This window comes from Pocillopora damicornis, chromosome 13 (genome assembly GCF_964200805.1).
Source record: "Pocillopora damicornis chromosome 13, jaPocDami1.2, whole genome shotgun sequence".
NCBI classification, from domain to species: Eukaryota; Metazoa; Cnidaria; class Anthozoa; order Scleractinia; family Pocilloporidae; genus Pocillopora; species Pocillopora damicornis.
In genome coordinates, this window is record NC_142682.1 from 6,415,427 (window position 1) to 6,440,747 (window position 25,321).

Sequence of the window (25,321 nt, forward strand, 5' to 3'; positions counted from 1 at the left end):
GCAGCTGAATGTTTTTACAGCTGATCAATCAATAAGATCAAAGTATTAGTTAAGAAATAACCAACTGACGCCGAAACTCCAAAGTGCAAGTAAGATGGGCCAACATATTTTTGTTCGATGCAATATGGTCCAATCTAATCACGGAATATCTATCGTTCTCTAATTCTCACAGATAATTTTCTTCTAGGAATTGATGCTTGGCCGAAGAATGTTTAAAATATTTCATAAACCTCACTGACTATAATTACGCGATTGGTAAGCATAGCAGTATCAAGGAAATACATTGATGCTCTTACAATAAACACAGACCTCTGGTTGATGCGCATTTCATTCCAGCCCCGCTTAACTATGTGGAATAAAATAGAAAATATCGTCGTGCAGGAATCCAAGAGGGCATTTAATGACTTTAAATTTTTCTTATTCTCAATCTGAGAGCCTTTTCGAAGTGACAACTTTAGCAACCCACAAAAGAACATTTATGCTACATCGTTCTAATTCAAGCATTTTGTAATTCATATTTATGGCTATGTCACTCCGTGCGATAGTAAATATTTTTTTTAATATAACCGTTCTTAAGGTGAATTTTGTAGAAATAGTTAGATTCTTTCCTCCAGGACAATTTTCCGCGTTTTCTTTACTTCTCTATGGATTTAAATTAAACTCTTTATAAAGTCTCTTAGCTTTTTTTTCGGTTTGTTGTTTGCAATTAATTGAAAATTACTCAAACAGGTCATTCACTCTCACAGTTTTCTGGAGTATTCTCATATATTGTGAAAAACTCAAATAAAACAGTCAACATCAGCTGTTCTCAAGCATTAGTAAATTTGTATGGTTGAATCTCTAATTAAAACGAAAGTTATCTGACAATTCGAGATGAAAACAAATGAAAACATTTTATCCGTTGGTTTTTTCCATTCGGTTGGTAAATTTTTACTAAGAATCTAATAATAATAAACCATTTGAATTCATTTTCCATGTATAGAAATTTAAGATGTATTTAAATTTTAATAGGACGATCGTAAAGCTCTGCTGGAAAGAATCTCTTTCTTACACAAGACGTTTTGGACAACGAAATCCGTAGATCCGAGGTTCAAATTTCGTCCTGTTGGGAACTTCATTTTTGATTTTCTCTGCCTCACGTTGGTGACAAATGTACGTATGAATTAAATCTTTACTCAAAAACCAGTCATATCAACAGCTTAAGCTGTATTCTTAATGTTGTCATTTTAGTATTAGACAACCTCTAATGAGGTTTGCAGGTGAGAAAACAGTTGAGATATTGATGACATTTAATTGATGTTATCTTTTTTCCTCAGGTCATAGAGTTCTAATTTGAAAAAAACAGCAACTCAGGATTTTCTTTAAAAATAAGATGGACCATAGTGGTTTTTAAACAACAGGCCTTTCCACAAGCATCATGTAGTATCGTCTTGAAGGACCTTATGGAAATTCACCTTAAAAAAAAAATTCTCATCAATCCAAAAATCTCTCCAATTATCTCGAAACTTTCTCTAAATATAGAATTAACAATTAAAATTAAGTTAGATAGATTTCTTTGGAAAAAATCATTTGTGGGAGTTAAAAAGTACTCCATAAAAATCTGTACAATATTTGTGGCGACAGGTCTCTAAAAACAACGGTCAAATCATTGTCAATGCTAATTACTCTGTTTTCTTACCAAAATAATTGATCTACCAGGTACAAAACATCACGAAAATGTTTTTATAGATTATAGATTTCCAGTTTGGTAACGTCTCAAGTTTTTCTAAATAATCCAGAAACCTCTTTATGTGTAATAAACATCCGATTATTTAAGCAAAGAAGAACTTTAAATGGTTCCGTTGAAATTATTGATAAGAAAAGATTATTTGCTCTTTGCAGCAACTTGTCATATGATCACCTGAAAATCTCGATGAATGAGGTGCACGAGAAGATAAGGGTTCTAAAAAATTCTGGCTTAATCCTTTTTCTCTGGACAATTTTACAAGGAGATACATATGAGCTAGGATGGAAAATAAATTAAATACTGAGCGACTGTCATCACCCGTTAAAGGATGTTGGAAAGATATTAATTTTGGTGAGACATTTGTCTTAAAGACAGACGCAATGGCCAAAAAAAAAAAGAAAGACCTGGCAAAGAAAATTATGAGATAATCTTGCCACTATTTATGATCTACTCCAACTCTTTCTTTGTTGGATAACTTTAATTAGTATTAGTACCATGCATATTGACTTAAAAGAACAGTTTCGTCTAAAACATATTATTTTTTAACTTCCAAATTTAGGATCCAATTTCCTTTGAAAGTAAAAGTTGCCCTGATCTATATTTTGTGACTTAGTTCAAATCTTATCGACATTATACTTGAGAAGCCAAGTGATCCTTATGTGGTAATCACACCAGTGATCGAATAAAACATTTCAAGATTTTTTATTATCTCTTCTCATAGAATCACAGACTGAGTCAGAGACAGAAGTTTCTTTAATTTCAGTCACCAGGAGCTTATAACGGCTCTTAATTGGTTTCACCCCGTTTCATCTTACACTGTGTAGGAGGCTAAATGTTTTCATCTCAATGCCCAAGGTACTCTTCGATGTAAATGTGTTCTATTGAGCACCAAGCCTCTAAGAACTCCCCACCCTCTCGGCTAGGGTTTCGGATTATTGAAACGCTCTTCCATCCCCCCCTAAGTCCTCCTTCTTTCCTCTCCCCCAAAACAAAAGCTAAAAGTTAACCCACAGTGCAATATGATGATGAAAAATATATGATACAGCTCTTTCAGCTGTCATAATGTGCCTTCCTTCCCCACATGTGTCAGGTGGCGTTCAAGCTCAAAACAAACTCGCTTTAAAGGCTTAGGATGGTTTTGGTTTCTCAACTAAAGAGCGGCATTTTTATAAGGTATTCATTTAAGCAACTCGAGAGTTCAGTGTTAAAACTGTAATGTGGCTTTCACTGTGTTTTTGTTAAGCTCCTTTTCAGCTCCTTTAAACTCCCAATCTTCGATAAGCTCCCCGTCTGGAAGTCATTGGAATACGTTAGCCCAACCCACCCCCCCCCCCCCCCCTCCTCCTCCTCCTCCTCCCCGGCTCCGCGTTCTGTTAGGCTCCCTGTTTCCACTGTTTTTTATTGGCTGTTGGCATTCGGTAACTTGATTTTAGTTCTGTTTGAACCATTCGCAAAATATTCAAAGGTAAGTGGTGAGGTAAATCCTAAACGTCTCCATGAACAGTACACTGAGTTCGAAGGGAGAACAAGAATTTAACCGGAAAAGATCGAATCATTTTTATTTGTTCAAGTAGGTGACCTGTTCTGATCTGTTCATTTCAATTAATTTTCTACGATCACGCCATGGGAGTAAGTCAGTAGTATGTAACATGGATAAATCATGGTCAATTACATTTTTCAACTTTTTTTTAAGTGAAACGAGCATTTATTTGCTGCTCAAATGAAGCCATGTCAAACCAAATTTGAATTAAAAACACCAGTTTCAACATTGGTTATAACATAACACGGGTTATTTCAATCATTTTGCATGTTGCTTAATTAGCAACGATCTCAACGACTTGAAAAAGCTGTCTGAGCTCGCCTTCGCCAGCAGTGTACTCTCTGTTTGGATGAAACAGCAGCCCTTCGCTTTTATCGACGAAAATTGATCGGACAAGAATGATCGGACGACATCTATTCATTTTGGCTCTAACTGTTCTCGGTAAGAAACTGTTGGTTGTGTAAACAGAAGTTGCAGTCTGCACAATGAATGTCGTGAAGAAATTTAATTTTTTTATTTAACAAACCTCATTCTGAATACAAAAATTGATGGTCAAATCTTTTAAAATCATCATTTGGTCTCTGATACTTTTTATCTTAGCCTGTAGCATTCAATTCAATCCTAACCTTACCTACGTTACGGAAAGCTTTCTAATTTGGTTCTAGTTACTGTAGAGACTGTCTTTGTTTAATTGGAAAATATTTTCAATTTCCAGCTCGTTCACAATGTAATTTTTCTGATCTGAAGTCAAATGGTTTCCTAAACCGAATGTTGTTTTCAAACATCGAGCTGAGATACACAACTTAGAGTGTGGTTTCGTTTTCACCTAACATGTTGACACGTCTGCATCTGTAAGTGTTTGTAGCTAAGGCGACTCAATCACTTGATAACGACCAGAGATTCTTTGCGCTCGGGCTCTGTGGCTTTTAGAATAGTATTGGGGTAGATGGAACCTTTACTTAGAGGTTGAAAGATTCCACGCCATGGTCGTTGAAAAAAATTATTCTAAAATTTTACCTCATTGCTCTGAGTTTCCATTAGATGCCTAAGTTTAATTGTTTGGGGTCTTTCTGTTCTTGTTCAGGAACATATTGCCTCTGAGGTTTGTGTGAGTCCGAGTTCTTCGTATGAGAAAGTCTGAGTTTAAACATTTGGTGTCGTTCGCGTTTAATCAGGCATGGCACATAGGCATATTTGCTTCTGCGTGTGTTTGTTACTGGACCGCCTTGATAAATATTTTCATAACGACAAGTGATTCTTTGCACTTTGGTTGTGTATTGTGTGGTTTATTTTTTTCTTATTATTACTTTTATTTTTTAGAGCCGAATTCTGGATTCCATTATCGACGTGATTCGGTAGAGACGTATTTTCACACATATTCCTTGTTGTGAACAATCAAAATTTAACGCAAAATTAGTAATATTTACACTTACACATAAACTCTATATTCAAATTTTGCTTCCTATATGTAAACAGAGTTTTGAATGAACAAAGAGGAATTTATCACCATTCCACGGTTGGATGGAAACTTTGTCGGCCTTCTGGTGTCGACTCTTGTATTTATACTGTCGGAGAAAGAAAAGATCATACTGTTTGATTCTAGAGAGTCGCATAAACTTGCTCTCTCGTGTGCACCGGCGTTAAAAAGTTAAAATGACTAAGATTTTTACTTCGGAAATGATTAAATTAATGAGTGGGAAAGTAATTGATAAACCAACTAGCATCCACGGATTCAGTTGGTGAGCAGTAGTAACATTTCCGATGCATAATGTTTCTGTCAGCAATTAAGCTCATATCGAACGGCTTTGTTTTCGAAACTTTTTCTGCTCAAGTAAGACGTTAAAAACGCCATGGCCAAGACTGCAAGTTAGGTTAGGTCAAGCTTTGGTTATTGTTTTATACTCTTGCGTAAGACACTTTGCTCTCACAGTGTCTGGGAGTGTGAATGCGTCCCAGCACTTTCTACAAAACAAACTGTAAAATGCAATGGCGGGAGGGGGGGGAGAGGTTGTAGAGTAGAAGGGAGGGGCTGAGGGGCTGTATGAGATAAATTGCAATTCAAATGGACCGGCAGCAAGCACCCCTAAGCAGGGTATCTCGAAATATGGTTGATTCAAATTGGATGAACCCTTTGTGTCTAGTTGACAATGAAGAAATTCTTCAAACTTTTGCGCCATTGATCTCGAGCAAAAAGGGTGTTTATTTTACATGATAAGGTAAGGAAAACATTTATGACATAAGGGTACAAACTGAGCAGAACAAGTTGTCGTGGCAACGTTTCCGATAAAGATATAATGGCTTCATAATTGCCCGGGCAAGTTGGGTTTTAGTTGTTCTCTACTTTTAAATTCATCTAATCTCGTTGTAGTTCTGGCACTCTTCATTGGAAACGGAGCAAGTGGCTCAAGTAAGTCTATTACTAACTAACATTGCACTTTAACGTAACATTAACAAGAACGAAATTGGGTGGTAATGTTCCATTTTACTTATCTCGACATGAATATTCCAAATCGTATACGATAAAATAACATTCACCTATATAAGGGATTTGTCTCCTCAATTTGGGAAAGAAATGTAGTCTATATGTGAATGAACTTTTGGTCTTCACTAAAGCGTGTCCCAATGGTATGACAAACATCACAGCCTCCAGCGGTAGCCTCAAGTACCCTGAGTCAGGAACATATGGCAAGAATGAGACCAAATGTTGGAGCATTACGGTTCCCGACACTTACACTGGTATTTTATTTCGTTTCTTCAGGTACGTTTTTCATTTTTTGCGCCTTTCAATAACATGTCAACTCTGAGGCTCAGAGCTAAAGTTGTGACTTCATTTTATGCTACCACTAATTATTGTCGTAACAAACATCGTAACGGCAGAAAAAAACGACCTGAAAAATGGCCCTCTTTGAACAGTTCTGAGAGGAAGCACCTGATTCCTAGACTACAGATGATTGGAGGCGGAGAAAAACAATTTCTAATTATCTGTGTTTAAACTCCTACGTTACATGTCAATAAAAAAACATAATCTCGGTAAAAAGCAAACATGAATTAAGCAACACTGAAATAAACCTCCAGCTGTTTAGCGCTGATTCTGCTTAAGACACCAAAAAAGAAAAATTTTTCGACAATTTAACTACTCACGAAAGGTACGTAGAGGGGTTACTCAGAGATAACCTTAACAACTCACGTGGGGTACCTACCTGTGGCTTAGTTAACAGCAGGGTACCTGTGATGTTTTAGTTTGAAATGTAGATACCGATGAAAATTTTAATAATCCTAATAGTGATCGGCATTTTTAATCATGATCTCCCATACAAAAGAGCTTCCCAAAAAAAAGGACAAACATGGACAAAAACTTGCCTCGATTAGACTTTGTTGGATCAAAAACACCTGTAGCAGATGAATCACAAACCCCTATAGTATATTTATTTTGGTTCTTCTTTCAAGTAGCTTTGTTTCTAGGTGAAAACAGAACTGTGATTCGATGGTAATTATTTCATTTCGTAGCTTGGACATTGAAATGTGCTCTAGCTGTGAATGCGACTTTGTTCAGTATAGCTCCTCTGAAAGTAATTTGCAATGGGGAACTAAATCCTGTGGACGTTACAGTTACAACTACTTACACGAGTACCTTCTCCCCGTGGTTGGGAGTCTTGGATCACCGCAAACAGTTGGATCGACCGTCTACTTTCGGTTTGTGTCGGACGACTCTGCACATTACAAAGGATTTAACCTGAACTTTATCGCTCTCTCTAGCCATGGTAAGAAATAAGCACACAAACAATCAAACAAAAAGACAAAAAAAACACCGTCCGTCAAACGGACGAACCAACAAACAAACCATATTATTGGAAAAGGAAGGTCTAGGGTTGATTCTTAAAACAATGGCAACATTAACGGGTGAGTGCATGAGGTCGACGCTCAGGTTGTCGAGATATGCAAAGGGACAACTAATTGACCTTTGTATCTCTTGATCTGAAAAAGATTCCATCACTCATTAGAAGAGAGGAAAGACCAAACGGAAAGTGAAACCACGCAAAAACTGTTGCTCCTTTTTTCGTTGATTTAATGCAGGCGATTTACCATTAGGGAAAGCTTAATGCGCTAAACGTATATTTTTCACTCACATCCAAAGATTGAGACTGAATCGTGAGAAACTTGATCAGTTGATAGGAAAAGGGAAGTGAACTGAACTAAAACAAAAGTTTATGGAGTTGGATCAGAAAGAGCAGCGGCGAAAACCTCTTAACCCAAATTCATAGTCCACTTTCATTACGATCGGGCGTAAGTAATGCAAACTGAGTCCAACAAACGAAACCGAGGCTCCACTCTTAATTATCGGGGGGTAATGAGGTAACGCGACGGACGACACCTCTTTGAAATGCCGAGAACCTTTGTACAACCAAAAGTGTTTCTGTTCTGAAGAGCTTAAAAAAACGAAAAAAAGGTAAAAACCAACGCAGAAAATTAAACTACGAGGGGCTTTTTAGATTGCAACGGGATCGATACGGACCATTAGCGCCTTCCGTTTGTTCCGTAGCCACAGTACTCCCTGAAAACTTAAGTCACATAACATGTCAATACATTTTTCCAACTATAAAAACGCTAAAAGATTACATTATTTTAAACATGACAATAATTACAGTTTTTTCAACCGCAGCGCACATATCTAATTTTCATATTTTTACAATCATGTATTCACCACCTGGAGGATTTATTTGGAGCCAACCTAATGACCAGCTCCTAGTTGGCTTGTTAGCTCAGTTTGTAGAGCGCTGCACCAGTATCGCAAAGGTCATGAGTTCAAATCCCGTACGAGCCTGAATTTTTTTCAGGCCTAATTTCAACTACTAGTTAAGTAGTGTTCATAACTGCGAGGATCGCTCAGTACTTTGTTCACTACAGATATATTTAACATAAGACGTTCAAGAACGGTATGGTCCTAGAGAAATAGGTCAAATAAGGGAGAAATTGGTATGGTTACGCAGACAATTTCCCCCTAAAGAAGCAAAAGAACTACATTTACCTTACAGGAGGCGGGGTAAACTATCTGAATGCATCCAACGGCGAAACCATTACGTTTGGCACACCAAAGGCTGGCATCCAGAATTACCCTTCAAATTACAAAGAGCAGTGGTTTTTAATTGTTCCTGAAGGACAGCAGGTCCAGATAGACTTCGACACGTTTGATCTGGAGGATAGTAAAGACTGCAGAAATGATTATGTCGAGCTCCGTGAAGCATCCATCTCGGCTGATGATCCTAGTGTAATTTCTGGCTATTACGGACCAATTCTGACCAATCGCCTGTGTGGAAATACAAAACCCAGTTCGATACAGAGTCAAGGGAACATGGTTTGGGTTCAGTTCAAAAGCAATGTAAACTCCACCACAGTGTACAAGGGATTCAAGGCTTCCTTTAAAGCAGGTATGTTGTAGCAATGCAACACGGTGTGTTAGGTGTGTCTTTCGCCGAACAGAAGCTCTTTTACATGCATTTTAATCCTTCACAAGGTGAAATTCTCAAAACTCGTTGGGATGTAAGGTAAACCTCCTAGTTATCAATGTTTCAACACCACTTGCCGCCAACACAGCTCCAGGGTCCTTTTTTTCATTTTGACAGAGAGAGAATCGAATTAACTTTTTTACTTTTTCAACAAACTGTGAAAACAAATGATTAACAAATTTTTCTTTCAAATTTTTTTTTTGTTATTATCGTACCAGGACAGGGTAGATTGTCTGTCAGCTTTCCATTGACGCTGCTGTTCCTTTCAGCTCTGATCGTGGATAAAATCAACCTGTTCTGATTCCGTTATATGTGTCCAAGAGCTGTCATCTGTGGAGTGAAATCATGGATATAATATATTCAGCTGAACACTGATCAGCGATAGAAAACTCTTAAGATGAGAAACCTAGAAAAGCATTTTTTTTTTTTTGTCTTATTTTGTTCCTGTGAAACCTGGTTTTTAAAATTTAGTGTAGTTCAATTTTTTTTTTGCTTAAGATGTTTGAACCGATTTCGAAACTATGACCTTGGTTTTGCTTTCATTTTATCTTAACACGAGGTGAGAAAAATTTAAGTGAAATTGTTTTTAAATATTTTTAAAAATCATCAGGAAAAATTGAGAGCAACAGTTGTATCCATAAGTAAAACAAATAGTTGGATAAGCTAAGTTATGATTGTTTTCATTATCATAATACTAGACAAGGAAAATTAAACAATTACTTTAACAGAATATTGTAATGTCATCTGGAGTAAATAAATCGATATATAAAAAGATTCAAAGTTTTATCTCATGAAGTGGTGTGAGCACACATCTGTACTTTCATAAAGCACGCTACAATAAGCTTATCAGAATACTTGATAGAATAATTTGATTGGTTAAATAAGACGAAAGCCGTCAAAATTTTAAACAGTCAAAGTTCACAAACTGAAATAGTTCAGTAGTTCGAATTTAACACTTGGTCGTAGTCTTTCAGTCTAAATTAAGGATCTTAAAGTTAAATGTGCGGTGAAATCCGACTGGATTGTGGCTCAAGAAAACCTGCAATTTGATAACAACTTCCCGAGGCGCTGTGTTTTGCTCGAGGTGACGAGGTAAGGAAAATTTGGCTGCTGTGAATTCCGTACCCTTCCTCTCAACGCTTCGGAAAGAATATTGGAGCAAGCTCTTCGACTTTCACTCGAAGGAAGGACGTTGTAATTTCTGAGGCTTCCTTCACTGCGATGACCGGATTTGGCCATGACGAGCCGCGATGAAACTTGCGTGTCAGGCCTCAGCATGATTAAAGTCACGCTGACACCATGATTTGTATACATTTTTGACAGTTATGCCAGTTTGGATATATTTTTCATCAGTTCTGTTTTTTTTGGTTTTTGTTTATTTCTTTTACTCCTCATTTATGTTTTGTTTTCTTTTAAAAAACGAAAATTAATGCTATTAATACTATTGTTTATGCGCCTACTCCTGCCCTATCCCAACTTTACCCCTAACTTGTCATCGGTTGACTGTTTGTGGATTAGAGGAGGGAAGCTGTGCGTTAAATCAGATACTGGCATTTGATCCATGACTTCTGTTCCTTATAGAGTTTTTTGTATGGCAACAAACAGCTGAAAAAAATTGATATTTTACCCTATGAAGCGTGCTTTAATAATTTATCCGGCGTTTCAACTCTTTACCTCCCAAATCGACTAACATTTATCTTCTCCTCGCAATTTAAATGCATCCACAACCATCTGGGTGATGGGAATAGACATAGTTATCACTTAGTGGGTGCCAATATCCACATGTAACACCCCGTAATGTATTGATGCTCAAAAGAGGACCTATCAGTCGAATCTATGGATTTAAGGGTTTAAACACAATGAAAAGTTTGAAAATGAAAATGAGTGTTGGTTGTTATGTTTCAGTTTTATACAACTACTGGCTCGCTATCTGATTTAACTTCCTTTTTGTCCGTAGAGAAGCTGCAACAATCACTCTCAACGGCCCCGATCGAACTGGCTGCAAATACAAGAAAGTTTTGTGCCGCGAATACACTGGTGTATCCTACGGAAAACGAGGACCGAGGCTGAGGAGCATCTCGGGGTACTGGGTCCCATGTTACACGCTGAGATTGGAGACACAATCGAGGTGACCTTTAAGAATATGGCCAGCAGAAAGATTATCGTGCATACACATGGACTGTATTACACGTAAGTGAAAACAGTGGCTTGTAATAAATTAATTGAGGGAGACGCGATAGCCGAAGTTTCAGCGCGCTGAATTCCAGTTGGAAAAGTCCTGGGTTCTAGTCTTAACGGATACAATTTTTTTTCTGTGGTTTTCTGTAGCAAGCTAATTTTAGGGTATCTGAAAAATTAGACGAGATAAATGTTTAAACTTCCTCGTTCATTAACCCTTTTTCCGCGAAGGAAAAGAAACAAGGGCTCAAATTATGATGATGATGATGATACATCACCGGTTGACAAAATCGACAATGCAATGCGAACAGTCCATTTCCATGGTCAAACATTTCTATGTGTGAGTGACAGTGAAAAATAGAAAAATAACCATAATTTCGTGGTCTAAAGGTGATAGAAATCAGCTGTACACTTGTTTAAATAAAATCCTGACATGGTTAGTAAAAGTGAATTTAATGTTTACGGCAACTGACGAAAACCAAAATCACAACAGTGTTGCAGTTTAAACTTCAGCTTGCCCTTTCACGTTTCACGTGAAATAACGTGAACCTTACTACTTTAGCTTGAAGGATTTTCAACATGAAACTTCATCTCTATGACTTACAGGGGATAGTTTTGGTGTACTTTTCCGACGATTAATTTCTACTCTGTGAGAAAAAAGGGGAGAAAATCTTACGTTCACGGCAAACGCGAGAGAGCTTACTTTCACATATAAACGGCAAAGTGCAACCGGCAAACGCGGTGAAAAAATAGAGGGAAAATTGTGATCACGTGGTCGCTATTGCCATTCACGATTCAGGTAAACGCGGTGCTAAATGTCCCTGTTGAAAAGCCGCGTTTGTCTTATTAAGCAAATTTAGCCTTTGTCTCAAAGTCTCCGGGCTCATCAATTAGCAAGTATATTTTTGGAAGAGGATGCCTACAGAGGAAATTCTTCTTCACGCAAACATTTTTTTAATTCATTTATTTACGAACAGAAACATATCGGCTATCACCACGAAGACGTTTGCGATCTCCTCCCGGGAGTCTTTGGAACCGTGGAGAGTGTAGGGGTCTGGTTGCTTCATTGTCACGTGAACGATCACATTGTCGGTGGAATGAAACACTTTTTACTGTTTATGGTATGTTTCATCTCTTTTAGATTATAATAGAAAAATCCACACATATGTTTGCCGTACTTACGCTCATCCTTTGTTTTAGAAAAATTGAATGCAGTTGAAGCGAAAAGATATTTGTTACAATTTATTTAAAGTTTTTGCATCTTCTGTCACGAAATTTATCTCTTTATTGTAAAAGCGATCATTGAGTAATAAACTAACCTACACTTTGAAGCCTTAATTACGCAAATTATGTTAAATTGTGACAAGAAAAAACTGATTTATTTTATTTGGAACATAATTTTAAACAGACGAATCATTGAAACCGGTAACGCCAAGCTCCATTGATCCAAGCGCCGCCCACCTGACTGAAAGAAGCAGTTTCTCTATTTGTTTACTGTTAGCTGTGTTTATCATAGTGATCTAAAACGAGAAGGAAGACGTCGAAAAGCAAGCAGATAATCGCCTCGTATGGATCCGCGAGCTAGTGCTCATGATCAATAAACATAAAAAGTAAAAAAATTCTAGAAAGCAACAACAGAGACAAAATTAGGCCCTTGTAGCCCAACTCATCCAAAGATAATTGCTAATTCCCCAATTAGCTCTTCAGGTCTTTCTACCCCCAAAACGGCTCTTAAAAATACTCTCGGCAATTATAACAGGAATAAATTGCTCATATGGTTCGCGGGCGTGGCTGGAAGTTTTCAAAAGGTGTCAGGTTACAGTTACGAATTTCCACATGCCTTTCATGAAATGTCTCATACCGCTGCTCTTTCTTGTGTGTCAGTGAGCTCGTATTCTAGCGGCGAGCAAACACAGGTTAAAATTTATGTCCTGTAGATAATCTCCGGATTTGCGCATGGTTGCAAACCGGAATTAAAAGAGGTTGGACAAAAGAGACGATTGTATGCAGTTTGAGTTCTCATTGGTTCCATGTGATATAAAGCTCTGTTGTGATTGGTTGATGTGATTATGTTGGTTTCGGTTATAGGACACAGAATCGAAATGCACTCTATTTTAGCAGGACTTGTACTTGTTTACGGGACTTGTATCTGCTATAGCAGCAGAACTTTTTTAAGTCGTTTCCCAACAAAAAGGAAGTATCAATTTAATTTGCAAAGGAGAAGTTCGAATAAGGAATTTAACTTCCTTCCATGCGAACGCGTTTGTAGATTCTGTTTGACGAGTACAATTATTTCAGATGTATATGTGGTTTTTTAAGCGATAATCATTGTTAAAATCCGGTACTGTTATGATGATTGCAAGTACTGAAAAACTCGTGACACATGCAACAAACGAAGGTGCTCTTGATAGACTCCCTGATGCTACCATTAGCATATATTTGAAATGTTATCATTAACTTTACTTTACACATGAACGATTTTCTCTTAATCCAAAGGTAATTTAGATTGCTCTAGATATCTCGAAAACAAATTGGTTTCGTTTTCAATATTATAAGGAATAAAATCCTGCTTTTTCAAACCAAATATATTTTACGGAACCTTGCGAATAAAATTAATCACTTTGCTAATGTAGATATGCCAACATGAGGTCGACTATTTGCTTTAAGAAAACATTTCTGAAATGAAAAGCTTTTCGCCTAATTAACTAGCGCCTGCAGCCTAGAAAAATGCCCTAGCCGAACCTTGAATACCGAAAAAATACATATCATTTATTTCGAGGGATTTCCTTCGGCTCATCCTACCTTCCGCTCTTTTATATATTTTGTTTTTATAACCAATGAAATCACAGCGAAATAGTTCCAACACAATTAAAAAGATTTTCACATGAGAAATGAATGACAACAAATTAAGCTGCAGAGGTCAATTGATAATTTGCGGCAGCGAAAAATTATAATTTCCTCGGAGAAGGAGATTTTCCTTTGCCTTAAGGAGATTACATGATTAGAAAAATTACATGTTTTTCCATTCAGAAAAATCTCCCACAATATTTAGGTGAGCAATGGATCCCAAAAAAATCCGGCCTGTGGTGACTAAGCATCGAGTACATTTGACAGAGAGCTTTCAAAAATTTTGGAGTGTTTTTTTCTTTTTTAATTGAGTGCTATTCTCAATTTGATTTAACCTTAAATTAGAGTCGACAGGAAACTACGAATCGAATTTTCTTTTTTTTTAAATACTTCTCGCAGGATGTGTGTCGATTCAGTGGATCGAGAATGGCCATTGACTTAATTGCCACGCAAGAGCTGTCCATTTGCACGCACGCACGGTCCATTTTCACGCGAACACTAGCCACTGCTAGGTACATACTTTCCATTGCTGTTTCTCTCCAGCTTGGGAAGAAAAAAAAAACTGCGATAGCACAATGAAAGCAAACTTTGTTTCGATTTTTCCTTTATGCCTTAAAAAGTCTAAATACAGGTTTAGGCAACTGTTTGAACATAAGAATTATTGACGTCAAGGATAGCTTAAAATTTACTCTTCACAAATTCTACAATCCACCTTCAACGACATTACATTCCTGTTTTTTTGTTCTTTTCTGATTGTTCCGTATTTATCATTATTCTGCGGAAGTATTACCCTGCACAACAGAAGTTATATAATTGAAATAATGTGACTGTCAGTATTTGCTTGCAATTTCTTTTTTTGAGCCGACTAATATCTGTCAGAGACCTTACCGCCAATGAAGCTATTTCTATTCAAGTCACTTTTTTTAATACGCATTCAAACTATCGGCTGACACTTCAATAAACATTAACTGACACGACTTCGGTTATTGCTGTGAATGGGGCCAGCTTTATTTGCTTTTAAGGACAGATTTTCATATTAAAAGGGATTCTTAGAATCAATTTTTTATCACATTTCCTAAGTAGTCAAAAAGCTTCAACATCGTTTTCTACGGCTACAATGATGAGTTTTTCAAACTTGACCGATCACTTGAATACTACCACCGGATCTTCGATGCAACCAGAGCTGTTAGTTTTTGCAGTGTTCAAAATAATATTAGCTCCCATAACAGTCGTCAGCAATGGATTTTTAGTTTTAACAGCTTACGTGGACCCACTGAGAGCGTTTCGTGCTCCTTCGTCCTCGTTTCTCATTGCGATGTCAGTGGCGAATGTTTTCACCGGGCTCATTGTTGAGCCAATTTTTGCAACCCTCGAGTACAATGACTACTTCGGAAAACCTAATTTGCCAAACCTCGCAAAAGTTGGATCTTCATTCTCCTTGCTCACGCTTAACGTTTCCTTCGGAATGGTTTTCGCTCTAGCTGTCGATTACTTCATCGCTGTCTTTCGACCAACGAAATACAAAAGCTGGATAACTATGCAACGCGCTCAAGTTCTCATCGCCGTCATTTCAATAAACGCGTCTATATTTTCAATACTTCCTCACGCAAACGTGTCCATGGAAATTGTTTTCAAGGTGGACCTATATCTCAACTCAACTGTTAACTCAACCCTGCTTGTTGTTTCTTACATCTTGTTGTACTTCGCTTTTCATGATCAGACCAAGAGATCCTTGAATCTGCGAAGAGCCGTCAACAATCCAGGGCGCGCCAATACGGACGAAGTCGATAAAATAGTTGCCCTCCAGAATAAATTTTGCAGAGTGTTGCTCATTTTTGTTATATTTTCTACCATTCCGGCAGTTTTTGCTACAATTTCATACTACCTGATGGAATATTGTGATCCATGTCAGCGGTACAAGGCAATCGTCATTTTTCAAAAAGTTTGTCTCGATCTAATGTTCATTAAGTGCGCTCTGGATCCTTTTGCGTTTGCTTGGAGACTGTCTCGAAACAGACAAGCGTTGAAGAAAATCATTCTCTGTCAACTTGGAATGCTTACACAGATGCGATCGACAGTTCAACCTGATAATATAAGCAGCTAAATGTTCGACTGAGCTGATTTTATAGCGCTCTTTGAGACAATTTCTTTGAAGAAAAAAGAATGTGTTTTCTTGAGATCTTTGATTATCATCGTGGGATTGTCTTCACTGTTTGGAAATTCCTAAAAAGATTTGATTATATGGCCGCATGCACTGCAGAGCAACACTCAGCTGGACAAGAGGGAAAGACCCCTCCCTAGCGAACTAAAATCTTTGGTTTGATTCATTTTGATTCGCTGCATTCTAGATTGCTATTATGCGTCAACCAATCAAAGTTTCAACATCCTTCCCTGGTAAACCCCCCCCCCCCGGCTTTTAAACTTTTGAGAATACCCCACCCAACTACCGGGATTTGATGGCAACACTTTTTTAAAAAGTAAATCAACGACGGTGACTATTTATTTACCAAACTTTAAAATCCAGACCTTTCAGACCTTTTACTTCGAATTCTGAGCCTATTACCTTTAGGCACTTTCATCTTAAAAGACACTTGTATTCCTCAGAAAGACTTGACACTTCCGGTTCAAATTTCCCACCACAACCTAACAAAGTTCAAATTTCCACTCCCGGACACAGACGACAGTCAAATTCTCGTGGTTTTCCCGGGGAGTGGGGAGGAGTAATCTCAAATATATGAAATTGCAGAACATGGTGCCAAAAAAAAAAAAAAAGGTAAAAAAAAAAGAAAAGACAGGTAAATAAGGAAGAAGAACAATAAAGAACGATTAAATCATTTAACAGTTGCCCCAAATTTATATCTGAGAGTTGTCACGTTGGATTCGAACTCTATCAAGACGTTTCTAATAGGATGATGGATTGTTCGGCTGATGTCTAAAGGTCATTGTACGGCTATCGGTTAATTTTTTTCTGTTGAGATTAAAGGAGTATTTTTATGATTACCTTTTTTCAGACTTACGGTTTAATTTTTTCAATTTTTACGCCTAACAGCTAATTTTGTTTTGTTTTGTTTTTTGTTTGCTTGTTTGTTTGTTTGTTTGTTTGTTTGTATTGCCATTTTACAGCTTACGGTTAGCCCCATCGATAACCTCTGTCAAATTAGTTCGTTAGATATCTTCTTCGGACACTTAAGCTTTTAAATTTGTACTTACGTAATAATTTGCCTTTCTTTGGCAAACCAAGTAATATGATGGTCGACAAAACGCCGCCAAAAGTAGGCCTTCCCTACGGCGTAGCACAGGGTTACTTTATTGAAAAAAAAAAGGGAAAAAAAGAAAAAGAAAAAGGTTGGTGCAAAAGAGAGGATGAGAATACTCATCACTAGTCCCTCGCGTATGACTATCGTCGTGCCCAGTCGCTCAGCACCAGCTTTTTGTTTTTGTTTTTTTTTTGTTAAGAATGTCGCTTGAGGAGATTGGGAAAGTTGTCTAGTAAATTTTGATTCCTGAAAAAGAATGTTTTGCAAGTCTCAATGCTCAAATATGTCTGGACCCTTTCCTTACGGAACTTTTCAGCCGCAATTTCACCGCTACTTGCAATATTACGCATTTCCAAATTAAAATTAATGGAAACAGAAACAGATAAACAAACACTAACAAAACTTCATTTGTTAAATATGAATGACTGCCTTTCTCTAAGATTAACTTCTCGGAAGCAGTATAGAGGGAAAAAAACTTACAGTCAGAGTAGAAGACATCAGTAAGAGTAAAAAGTCAAAACATGGTACAGAAAGAAACAGTTCTTAGTTAGATCGGTCTCTGTTTCTGTTCGGTGTAGTTTTTGTTATCTACACAAAGTTTATTAGGTTGTAATTAACATTCCTAGTGGCCTGTTTTAACACTCCATTGTTGAAATGAAAGGGCGACGCTAATATGCCTATAAGTTCCCTCTTAATTACTGGGACATAACAGTTTTAGTACTACAAGTCCTTAAAAAAGTTGTATTTGTTTAGAAAAACAGAGTTTCGAATGAATACAATCAACCGCAAGGTTGTAATATCACTAAGAGACTTATTTTTTTTGTGGCGGGCTCAAATGTCATTCTTTCATTTTCATGTGAATCAGCCTTCTTGGACCCGTCACTGATGCGTAAAACAAGTTTTATATTTTACTCAAAAGCGAGGCCACGAAGCTTATTCTCTTGCACTTTAAGAAAAACCATTGTTGAGATAATTCAAAATGCAGTTTTAATGATTGAAAGTTGTTTCTTTTATTCGAATAAGGCTGGACATCGAGTACCTCACAGATTTGTGTGTAACCTCATACTTAATTATGTATGCAGTTCTTTCATGAGGAACACAATGGCGAAAACAATTCTTTTCTTTAAGGATCTAGTATTCGTATTCACTTTTTATGGGTTAATACGGAAATATAATCGTCGCTAAATAAAGATACATTTCCTACTTATTGTCACTCTCTTAGCTATTTGAAAACTAGTTGAGGAAAGATCTCCGTGTAACCCCCAACTTTCCTTAAACAAACCGTAATCCCAAAAGCGACGTATTGTTTCCGGTATTGTTTCCTTCATCTAAGAACCTGTAAACATGATGAAGTTTGAAGCTGTGTAAATCATACCATCTGTTAGGAGAAAACTGTAGAGATGCCGTTGAACAAATCTTTCGGGGAACACAATTTTCCTGGTGACGAAAAACTATGCTATATAGCCCAAACTTGATTATTGCTACATGTGATGGACTGCGCAGAACCTTAACAAAAATTGTAGCCTTAAACTTGATTATTTTAGTGACAGTTATTTAATGTAAAACAAGTTGTGTTTACAATTGGAAGCTTGAAATGCAAAATATTAACCAAAAGGGGTCTTATTCATGCTACTCTACTGTTGTGCGTAACATCATGCATACATAACGTTTGAATAAAAAAATATATAATTTGCGCCTCTTTGTTCGGACTGTCAAAACTACTGTCGTTTCCAAAATAGGTGGGATGTTTTTTCCTGGTTGCTTGGTTACTGAAAAAGCTTTTTATTAACTCGGTTGGTTCAGAGCACCACTTTTGTGCGACCGGTCGACAGCAAAATACGCGAAGTCGAAGAATCAGTATTTTTGGCAGAGAATTTCAACTCACTTTTATCTACAAGTCATGGTGTTTTGGGAAGAAAGACAGAAGACGAATTTGGTTCGAGTAGTAAGGTTCACAGGTCAGTACTTTTTATGTAGAACCAACACTACTAACGTAGAAACAAGAGGGCTGTGATCGCGATAAACCTTTATTTCTGTCAGCGATGCTGTTACCTGACTCAGATAGGGAGTAATCAGAACTAAGCCGGTTTCCTGGAAAAATCTTGAGACGAATACTCTTGAATTTGGGAAGCGACTCTTAACAAAATAAACGATTGAATGAATATTTTCATTCAAAAAGCGTCAGTGCAGTGAGATGCATATGATTGGCATTATCATCAAGACACAGGATTCATTCGTATTTGCCGTTGGTTCGTTTGGTACCGCGATGCATTTGAAGAATCTTTAAAGTAAATAGTGATCACTCAATATCAGTAAACTGAAATATACGGCTTACAAATGTAAATGTAGCTTAGTGCTAAGAACAAAGTTCAATACAATATCTATCTAAGTGTTTTTGTTGTGCGATAGAACTTGACATATTCTGGCCATTTCAATTTGATTGATGACCGGATTAAGGCAAGTTTATGAAGGTCAAAACGCGTTGTACAATAATTTATTGGTAATCTTCTGACATTAGTTTACATGCAGCATCCATATACATAGCAACAACAGATGCAAATTCGTTGGTGTGTTATGAATGCCATCGAATTAAAAAGTGGCAAAGGGCTGAAGATTTAGTATACTAGGACAGCAGCATCGCTTTTAGGACAAGTTTATCAAGGAACTTTGCGAGCAAAGAGTGAAGAATCGTGTTAACGTTAGCTTAACTTTCTAACCGCCGGTCTATCTGCATCTTTCCGTTTAAACATAAAGAATAATGTTAGTGTGATCGTAAGGAAAAACCCTTCCGGAAGTAGTATAGATTTTCACTGTTTTATGTCAATTTCGACCCTGCATTGGTCTCCATTCTCCTGCTCAATCAACGGATGCAATTCCAATTTTTGGCTCGCTTTACATTTATCAATGCTAGATTAACATAAAAGCTAATGGTACAACATACCTCTAATTTACTAACGCGTAATGTCACTTTTTTTTCGTCCTATCGTAGTTCTGGCGCTTCTCCTCAAAGAAGGAACATGTGATTCAAGTAAGTCCCGTCTTCAATACTCAAGCTAAGTGTTTTAGTTTTTGACACAACACGATGAGAGATCCTTATATGTAAAGAACGTTCTCACTTTATGTCAGAGTACATCCGGCATGACCACCCGCTTTTCACCTGTGCAAGAATATTAATATAATTTTAGTCAATCAACATTCATGTTTTCCGCGAGAAACTCAAGGAAGAGTCTTGCTCATTACAGCACGTGATCATTTCCTCATGATTGCGCAATTGTCTCTCGATAATTAGATTTATTTTTTTGTTTATCCATAACAAGTGTGTTGTTTACAATTTTTTAACAATTTGCTTCCAGCTTGGACGTATCGTTTTCCTCACGCTTGAAAAATGCTATACAAGGAATTTGACTGGCTCGCGGCTTTTTCGACAAGCCTGTGAATGAAAATTTATTTCACGCCTTTTAGTACGTATTTCTCATCACGTAGATAAGAATTATTTTCCTTTATTGACGAGCGCAGAGGTTAACTGAAACCTGCTGGGGTAAATGACGTTTATCGATACAGTTACACGTTGCCAAAACAGATGGCAACATTTAATATTAGAGAGAATAATACGTTGTTTCCACATTTTTTTTTTGCAAAACAGTTTGTCCCAATGGTTTAATAAACATCACTGCATCCAGCGGCAGCCTCATATATCCCTCGTCAGGTAATTATGGCGTGAATGAGACAAAGTGTTGGAAAATTGAAGTTCCCGACACATATGCAGCAATTGGTTTTCGTTTTTACAAGTAAGTATATCGTCGGTAGCCAGCTAAAAAATTCCACTCTCCAAAACAAACCTAGAAAATTATGGAAAATAGACAAGAAAGGTTCCTCTGTTCTCACCCTTTCGCATTCCTTTAAAAATACGATATAGAGTTTCAAAGCTTCAGATATTTTGAGGGTTAGCTTATTGATGCATTAACGAGGAATGTGCACATTTGATCTGATGCAGACAAGGCGAGCACGCCTTGCACCTCTTTACTCGGTGAAGATACCTGTATAACCAAAGCAACAGCAATAAATTCAAGAGGAGTTTAATTCTTGACGACTCGATTGAACTCTTCTACATACATGTGATTGCCAGTGGTTTCTAAACAAAGTGTTACGAACATAATACATTACGGACGGAACAACTAATTACAAGATTGGAAATAAAATAGAAAACGCTAATGGCATAGGGAATACGAAACAATCGACAAAAGAACAAAATACATGACGACTTTGGAATGCGCTGGCATAAGAACATACTCGCGATTGCATTTTAAGTCGAGCTCACGCTTTTCATTTGCATAATCCGCGCGAAAGTCAAACTCATATGGATAATCGCGCGGACTGGGGCCGGGCGGGGAATCACTTTCTACAACCTGAATTATTCCATTTATTATCCACTGTAGTAAGTAGAGTACAAATAACGCGAGAATCAAGCGAATTTGGACAGGTTGTTATTTTGTGCTATAAAAAAAACCTGCTTAACAGGTCGACTGCGCTTGTGACGTTCCTCTATCTGGTTCGCTTTTACCGCCATATAAGAAATGCGCATGAAATAAAGCAGTTGGATGATAAATAGCTTATTAGACGTTTTGGTGCGTGGAATTGCTAAATATTTGACTCGACTTTTGTATTTTGACTCGCCCTGCGGGCTCGTCAATATACGGCACAGCTCTTAAAAGTGCGCAGATACTACACACCAAAACGGCTAATAAGATATAATCATCATTGTGTCACTAAGGTGTCGCTCAACTACAAATCCACCCCCTACCAATTTTCCCTATCACGACGACTTTGCCTCATAAAATACGACACTTTCGCGTCGTAAGGTTTAGTGGTTCGGAGGATTTTTGGAAGGATAACATGGTTTTCAGGGCAACAGAGGAAGAATCAGTCGTCGCTAACAGAGTATAAAGGGAAGACTAAATAAAATTGACTGCCAGTGGGGGGGGGGGGGGGGGGGAGGGGGGAAATCATAAGAATAATGCAGAACATTAAAAGGGAACAGATAAATTTGCTTCATGAGCGTGTAAGTTGATCGGGAGGTATGAAAACTTACAAAAATAACCTGGTTAATAAGTGTGTTTTATGGAATTTTGTCTAATTTTCGGGTCTATACGAGCGTCTAAGATTAGGCGAGGCATCTAGCTGTCTAAATTTGGTGCGAACGCCAGGATAAAATGGAGTCAAACCAGTTGCTCAAAGACCGGCCTTTACACCACTCATGCATTGGCGCGTGTTTTAACATTGCAACAATTTGTATTTTAATTGAACTTTGTTTTGGGATGAACAGGTAAAGATGGGGCACTCCTGTTGTGTTTAATGAGCGATCACGAGCTAAACTCTGCAGATAAATTGCCGTCAATTTACAGTTCCCCCTTTATACTGTTTCGACGACTCATCTCCCTTTCATTCCCCTGAAAAGCAAAAATCTATCTCTTCCCTCCCCCCCTATCCCCAACCCCATCGCCCCATCGGCTAGTCAGGACGGCAACGCCAGGGAAGACTTGGATTAAAAAATACATTTCTGCCTTTAATTAGAATTTCAAAAATGGCTGCATGTGTTTACCGTCTCATACGGTGCCACACCTCAGTTTCCGCATAACGTATAAAGGAAGCGTTGAGTTCCAAATGGAAATTAAAATAATTTGCCGTCGCAGTTTCGGTTCGCAGAAGACGCAAATTGTGGTGATTTCACGTTGTTGTTTTGCATGGGACGGCTAAGAAATGTACAAAGTTTTAAAACGCACGCGCTAAGCTATTGTTCTGTCAATTAGATCTTTTGTTTTTCCATGTCCTCGTTGTCGTTGCCGTCGTGGTTTGCTTAAGGTCCCTGTTGATTCGTGAGGGAAGGAAGCCAGTTTAACTGTTTGTGCAATTTTTCTATCAGGTTTGACTTGGAAAGATGCGAGAATTGCAAATGTGATCATTTTCAGAGTGGTGCCACCTACAATAATTTAGATGTGCAATCCAAATCATGTGGACGATACAGTTTCAATTATTTATACGAGTATCTCTGGTTCGTCGATTGGAGCGGTGGGATTGCCTCTAGTGTTTCGGGATCGACTGCCTACATCCGTTTCGTGTCAGATGATACTGAACATTACAGTGGATTCAATCTCACCTTTATTGGTGGCTCCAGCGCTGGTGAGTAGTAAATTTACAAAAAAATCACACTAACTAACTAGCTAACCAAAAAGTGCACAATTGAGCAACTGCAAACAAAGATGAAAGTAAATATACTGTACAACAACAAGAAACAAAAAAATGTATTTGCGCAAGAAGCTATGAATAATTGACGCGCACAAAATAGCTCGATGCAAATGGATATTGGGGTTCCGCTACTTACATGCAGTGTCATAATCAGGCTGAAAAAAGAGTGGGAATGAGTAAGAGTTACAGGAAAAACCTCCATAGCTCACGGTCACAGTCCGCTTCCTAAACACAAGCGAGGAGAATTGGAACTAGCACAATAAGTTATGGGGCTGACTTGAAGACGTTCGCGAAAATAATGTAAAGAAATTCCCAACGTTTCCTCTGTTTTCTTGTTGTTGTTGCTGTTGTATTTTAAACATGTTTAAGTAGAGTCCTTTTAAACACCGAAAGGAGTTTCTGTTAGGGAATATAGAGGTCCATAAAATGACGAGAGAAACCAAACGAAACTAATCAAGGTTCATTCCCTTAGAAATTGCAGCAAATTCAGAAAGATAGTGAGTGTAAGAAACATTGAGACGTCCCACGCGAGACGTCCGCGAGAACGATTAACGTAACGAGATATATTGTTTTGTTTGTACAGTGCAGAAGTGATTTTGTTGATTGACGGACACGTGAGCCAAGTAATATAATCACATGTACATAATAGACTTTGATTAGTACCTTTTCGAAGCGAAGACGAGTGCTTTATGAGGAGTTACAAAGTTCAGGTTTTACGATACGGGTTAGATGTGGTAGTAAGTGCGAATCAATAAAAGTAATCAAGAAATTACGTCTCGAAGTTTACAACATGGCGCCCAACGTGGGGCCGGGACTCACTGGCTAAACGATTCGATTGAAGAAGACAAGCGATCAGAGCGAGCGGCATCATGAGCGAAAAGGAGCTGAAGGAGAAACTAGAAAGGCTTAGAGCGTCGCGAGGAGCCCACAGAGGTGTCCTTACCAAGAGGATTGGAGAAGCAAACGAGATACTCGGATCAGAAGGTATGCTGAGTAATGAACAAATTAAACAATTAGACGTATTGCATCGTTTACTGGAGAACAAATTGAAACTTGTCGAAGGCCTTGACGAAAGTATTTTATCATTATGTGAAGTTGAAACTATTCAAAACGAGATCGAGGATTCAGAGAGGGTCCTGGAAAGGGTGGTTGAATGTCAGAAAAGCATACAAGATGCCTTAACAAAAGGGAAGAATGAAACTAGCGCGCAAGAAAGCCAAATCAATCCCGGCCAAGGTTTACCTGGCGTGGCTTCAACAGCAATGAATGTTCAAGCGAAAGCGAAGTTACCTAAGTTGATATTACCTAGATTTAGAGGAGATGTAACTAAGTGGACCAGCTTTTGGGACTCTTACAAGACAGCAGTGCATGAAAATATGGCAATTTCTCCTATCGATAAGTTCAATTATCTCAATTCACTCCTCGAAGGCCCTGCCTCTCGATCAATTCAAGGTTTATCTTTGACCGAAGCGAATTACAAATCTGCAATCGAAATTTTACATGAGAGGTTCGGAAGAACGCAACAAATAATTTCCGCACACATGGAGGAACTGTTGAAATTGCCAAGCTGCTCGACATCCGAGCGTTCAAATTCTTTGAGATTTGTGTACGACAAAATCAGCGTCCATATTCGTGGCCTGTCTTCACTGGGCGTTGCCTCTGATCAATACGGCGGTTTATTAATTCCAGTGGTTATGTCTAAGCTTCCAAATGGACTTCGTGTTAGAATCGCTAGAGAAACGACGAGTGCTGTTTGGAAAATTGAAGAACTGATGGATGTAATCAAACGAGAAGTTGAAGCAATAGAAGTTAGCGAGAATGTCAAAATCACCGAAGATCGAAATCAGAAACCTCCACCGTACCAAAACAAGAATCCCAAGTATCCAACCGCCAATTCGTTAGTAACCAAAGACGACCAAACAGCAAAGAAAAAGCCGGAAATACGATGTGTTTATTGTAACGATTTACACTATTCAGCGTCTTGCTGGAGGGTGACTGATCCGAACCACAGAAGAAGTATACTAAT

The 25,321-nt window shown here is 37.9% G+C and overlaps 3 protein-coding genes across 6 annotated transcripts in view; all 3 read left to right on the plus strand.

The window, feature by feature from the left end:
- The first annotated feature begins 3,183 nt into the window (after positions 1 to 3,183).
- LOC149035219 (procollagen C-endopeptidase enhancer 2-like) lies at positions 3,184 to 9,500 on the plus strand. Of its 3 annotated transcripts, XM_089192522.1 has the most exons (7): positions 3,197 to 3,296; positions 3,549 to 3,707; positions 5,635 to 5,673; positions 5,880 to 6,024; positions 6,774 to 7,027; positions 8,300 to 8,692; positions 8,989 to 9,500. In XM_089192522.1, the coding sequence occupies exons 2-7, from the start codon at positions 3,665 to 3,667 to the stop codon at positions 9,069 to 9,071; spliced, it is 957 nt and encodes a 318-aa protein (XP_089048648.1). In that variant the 5' UTR covers positions 3,197 to 3,296; positions 3,549 to 3,664; the 3' UTR covers positions 9,072 to 9,500. The 3 variants fall into 3 exon arrangements, with proteins under 3 accessions (XP_089048649.1, XP_089048648.1, XP_089048647.1); XM_089192523.1 differs by lacking the exon at positions 3,549 to 3,707 and having other exon boundaries at positions 3,184 to 3,296; XM_089192521.1 differs by lacking the exon at positions 3,197 to 3,296 and having other exon boundaries at positions 3,314 to 3,707.
- A 2,878-nt stretch (positions 9,501 to 12,378) lies between these two features.
- LOC113683749 (bone morphogenetic protein 1) overlaps positions 12,379 to 25,321 on the plus strand; it is a 20,530-nt gene continuing 7,587 nt past the window's right edge. The window contains exons 1-4 of one of the 2 annotated variants that reach the window (XM_027201031.2): positions 17,229 to 19,010; positions 20,042 to 20,080; positions 20,696 to 20,840; positions 22,973 to 23,229. In XM_027201031.2, the coding sequence (XP_027056832.2) occupies positions 18,953 to 19,010; positions 20,042 to 20,080; positions 20,696 to 20,840; positions 22,973 to 23,229 (499 nt within the window). In that variant the 5' untranslated portion in view covers positions 17,229 to 18,952. Of the gene's footprint in view, positions 19,011 to 20,041; positions 20,081 to 20,695; positions 20,841 to 22,972; positions 23,230 to 25,321 lie in introns of those variants that run through there. The other variant, XR_016182581.1, reaches the window with a different exon arrangement.
- LOC113671343 (uncharacterized) overlaps positions 23,801 to 25,321 on the plus strand; it is a 3,174-nt gene continuing 1,653 nt past the window's right edge. The window contains exon 1 of the mRNA XM_089192432.1: positions 23,801 to 25,321. This exon is cut by the window's right edge and continues 1,002 nt beyond it. Coding sequence (XP_089048558.1) covers positions 24,165 to 25,321 — 1,157 coding nt within the window. The 5' untranslated portion in view covers positions 23,801 to 24,164.

What these genes read in the sequence shown, in the direction of transcription:
- LOC149035219 (XM_089192522.1), top strand. Translation starts at nt 3,665, where the DNA reads ATGATCGGACGACATCTATTCATTTTGGCTCTAACTGTTCTCG. An exon ending in TTTGGCTCTAACTGTTCTCG is followed by an intron (nt 3,708 to 5,634) that starts GTAAGAAACTGT and finishes ATCTCGTTGTAG; the next exon opens with TTCTGGCACTCTTCATTGGA. An exon ending in CAAGGCTTCCTTTAAAGCAG is followed by an intron (nt 8,693 to 8,988) that starts GTATGTTGTAGC and finishes TTATCGTACCAG; the next exon opens with GACAGGGTAGATTGTCTGTC.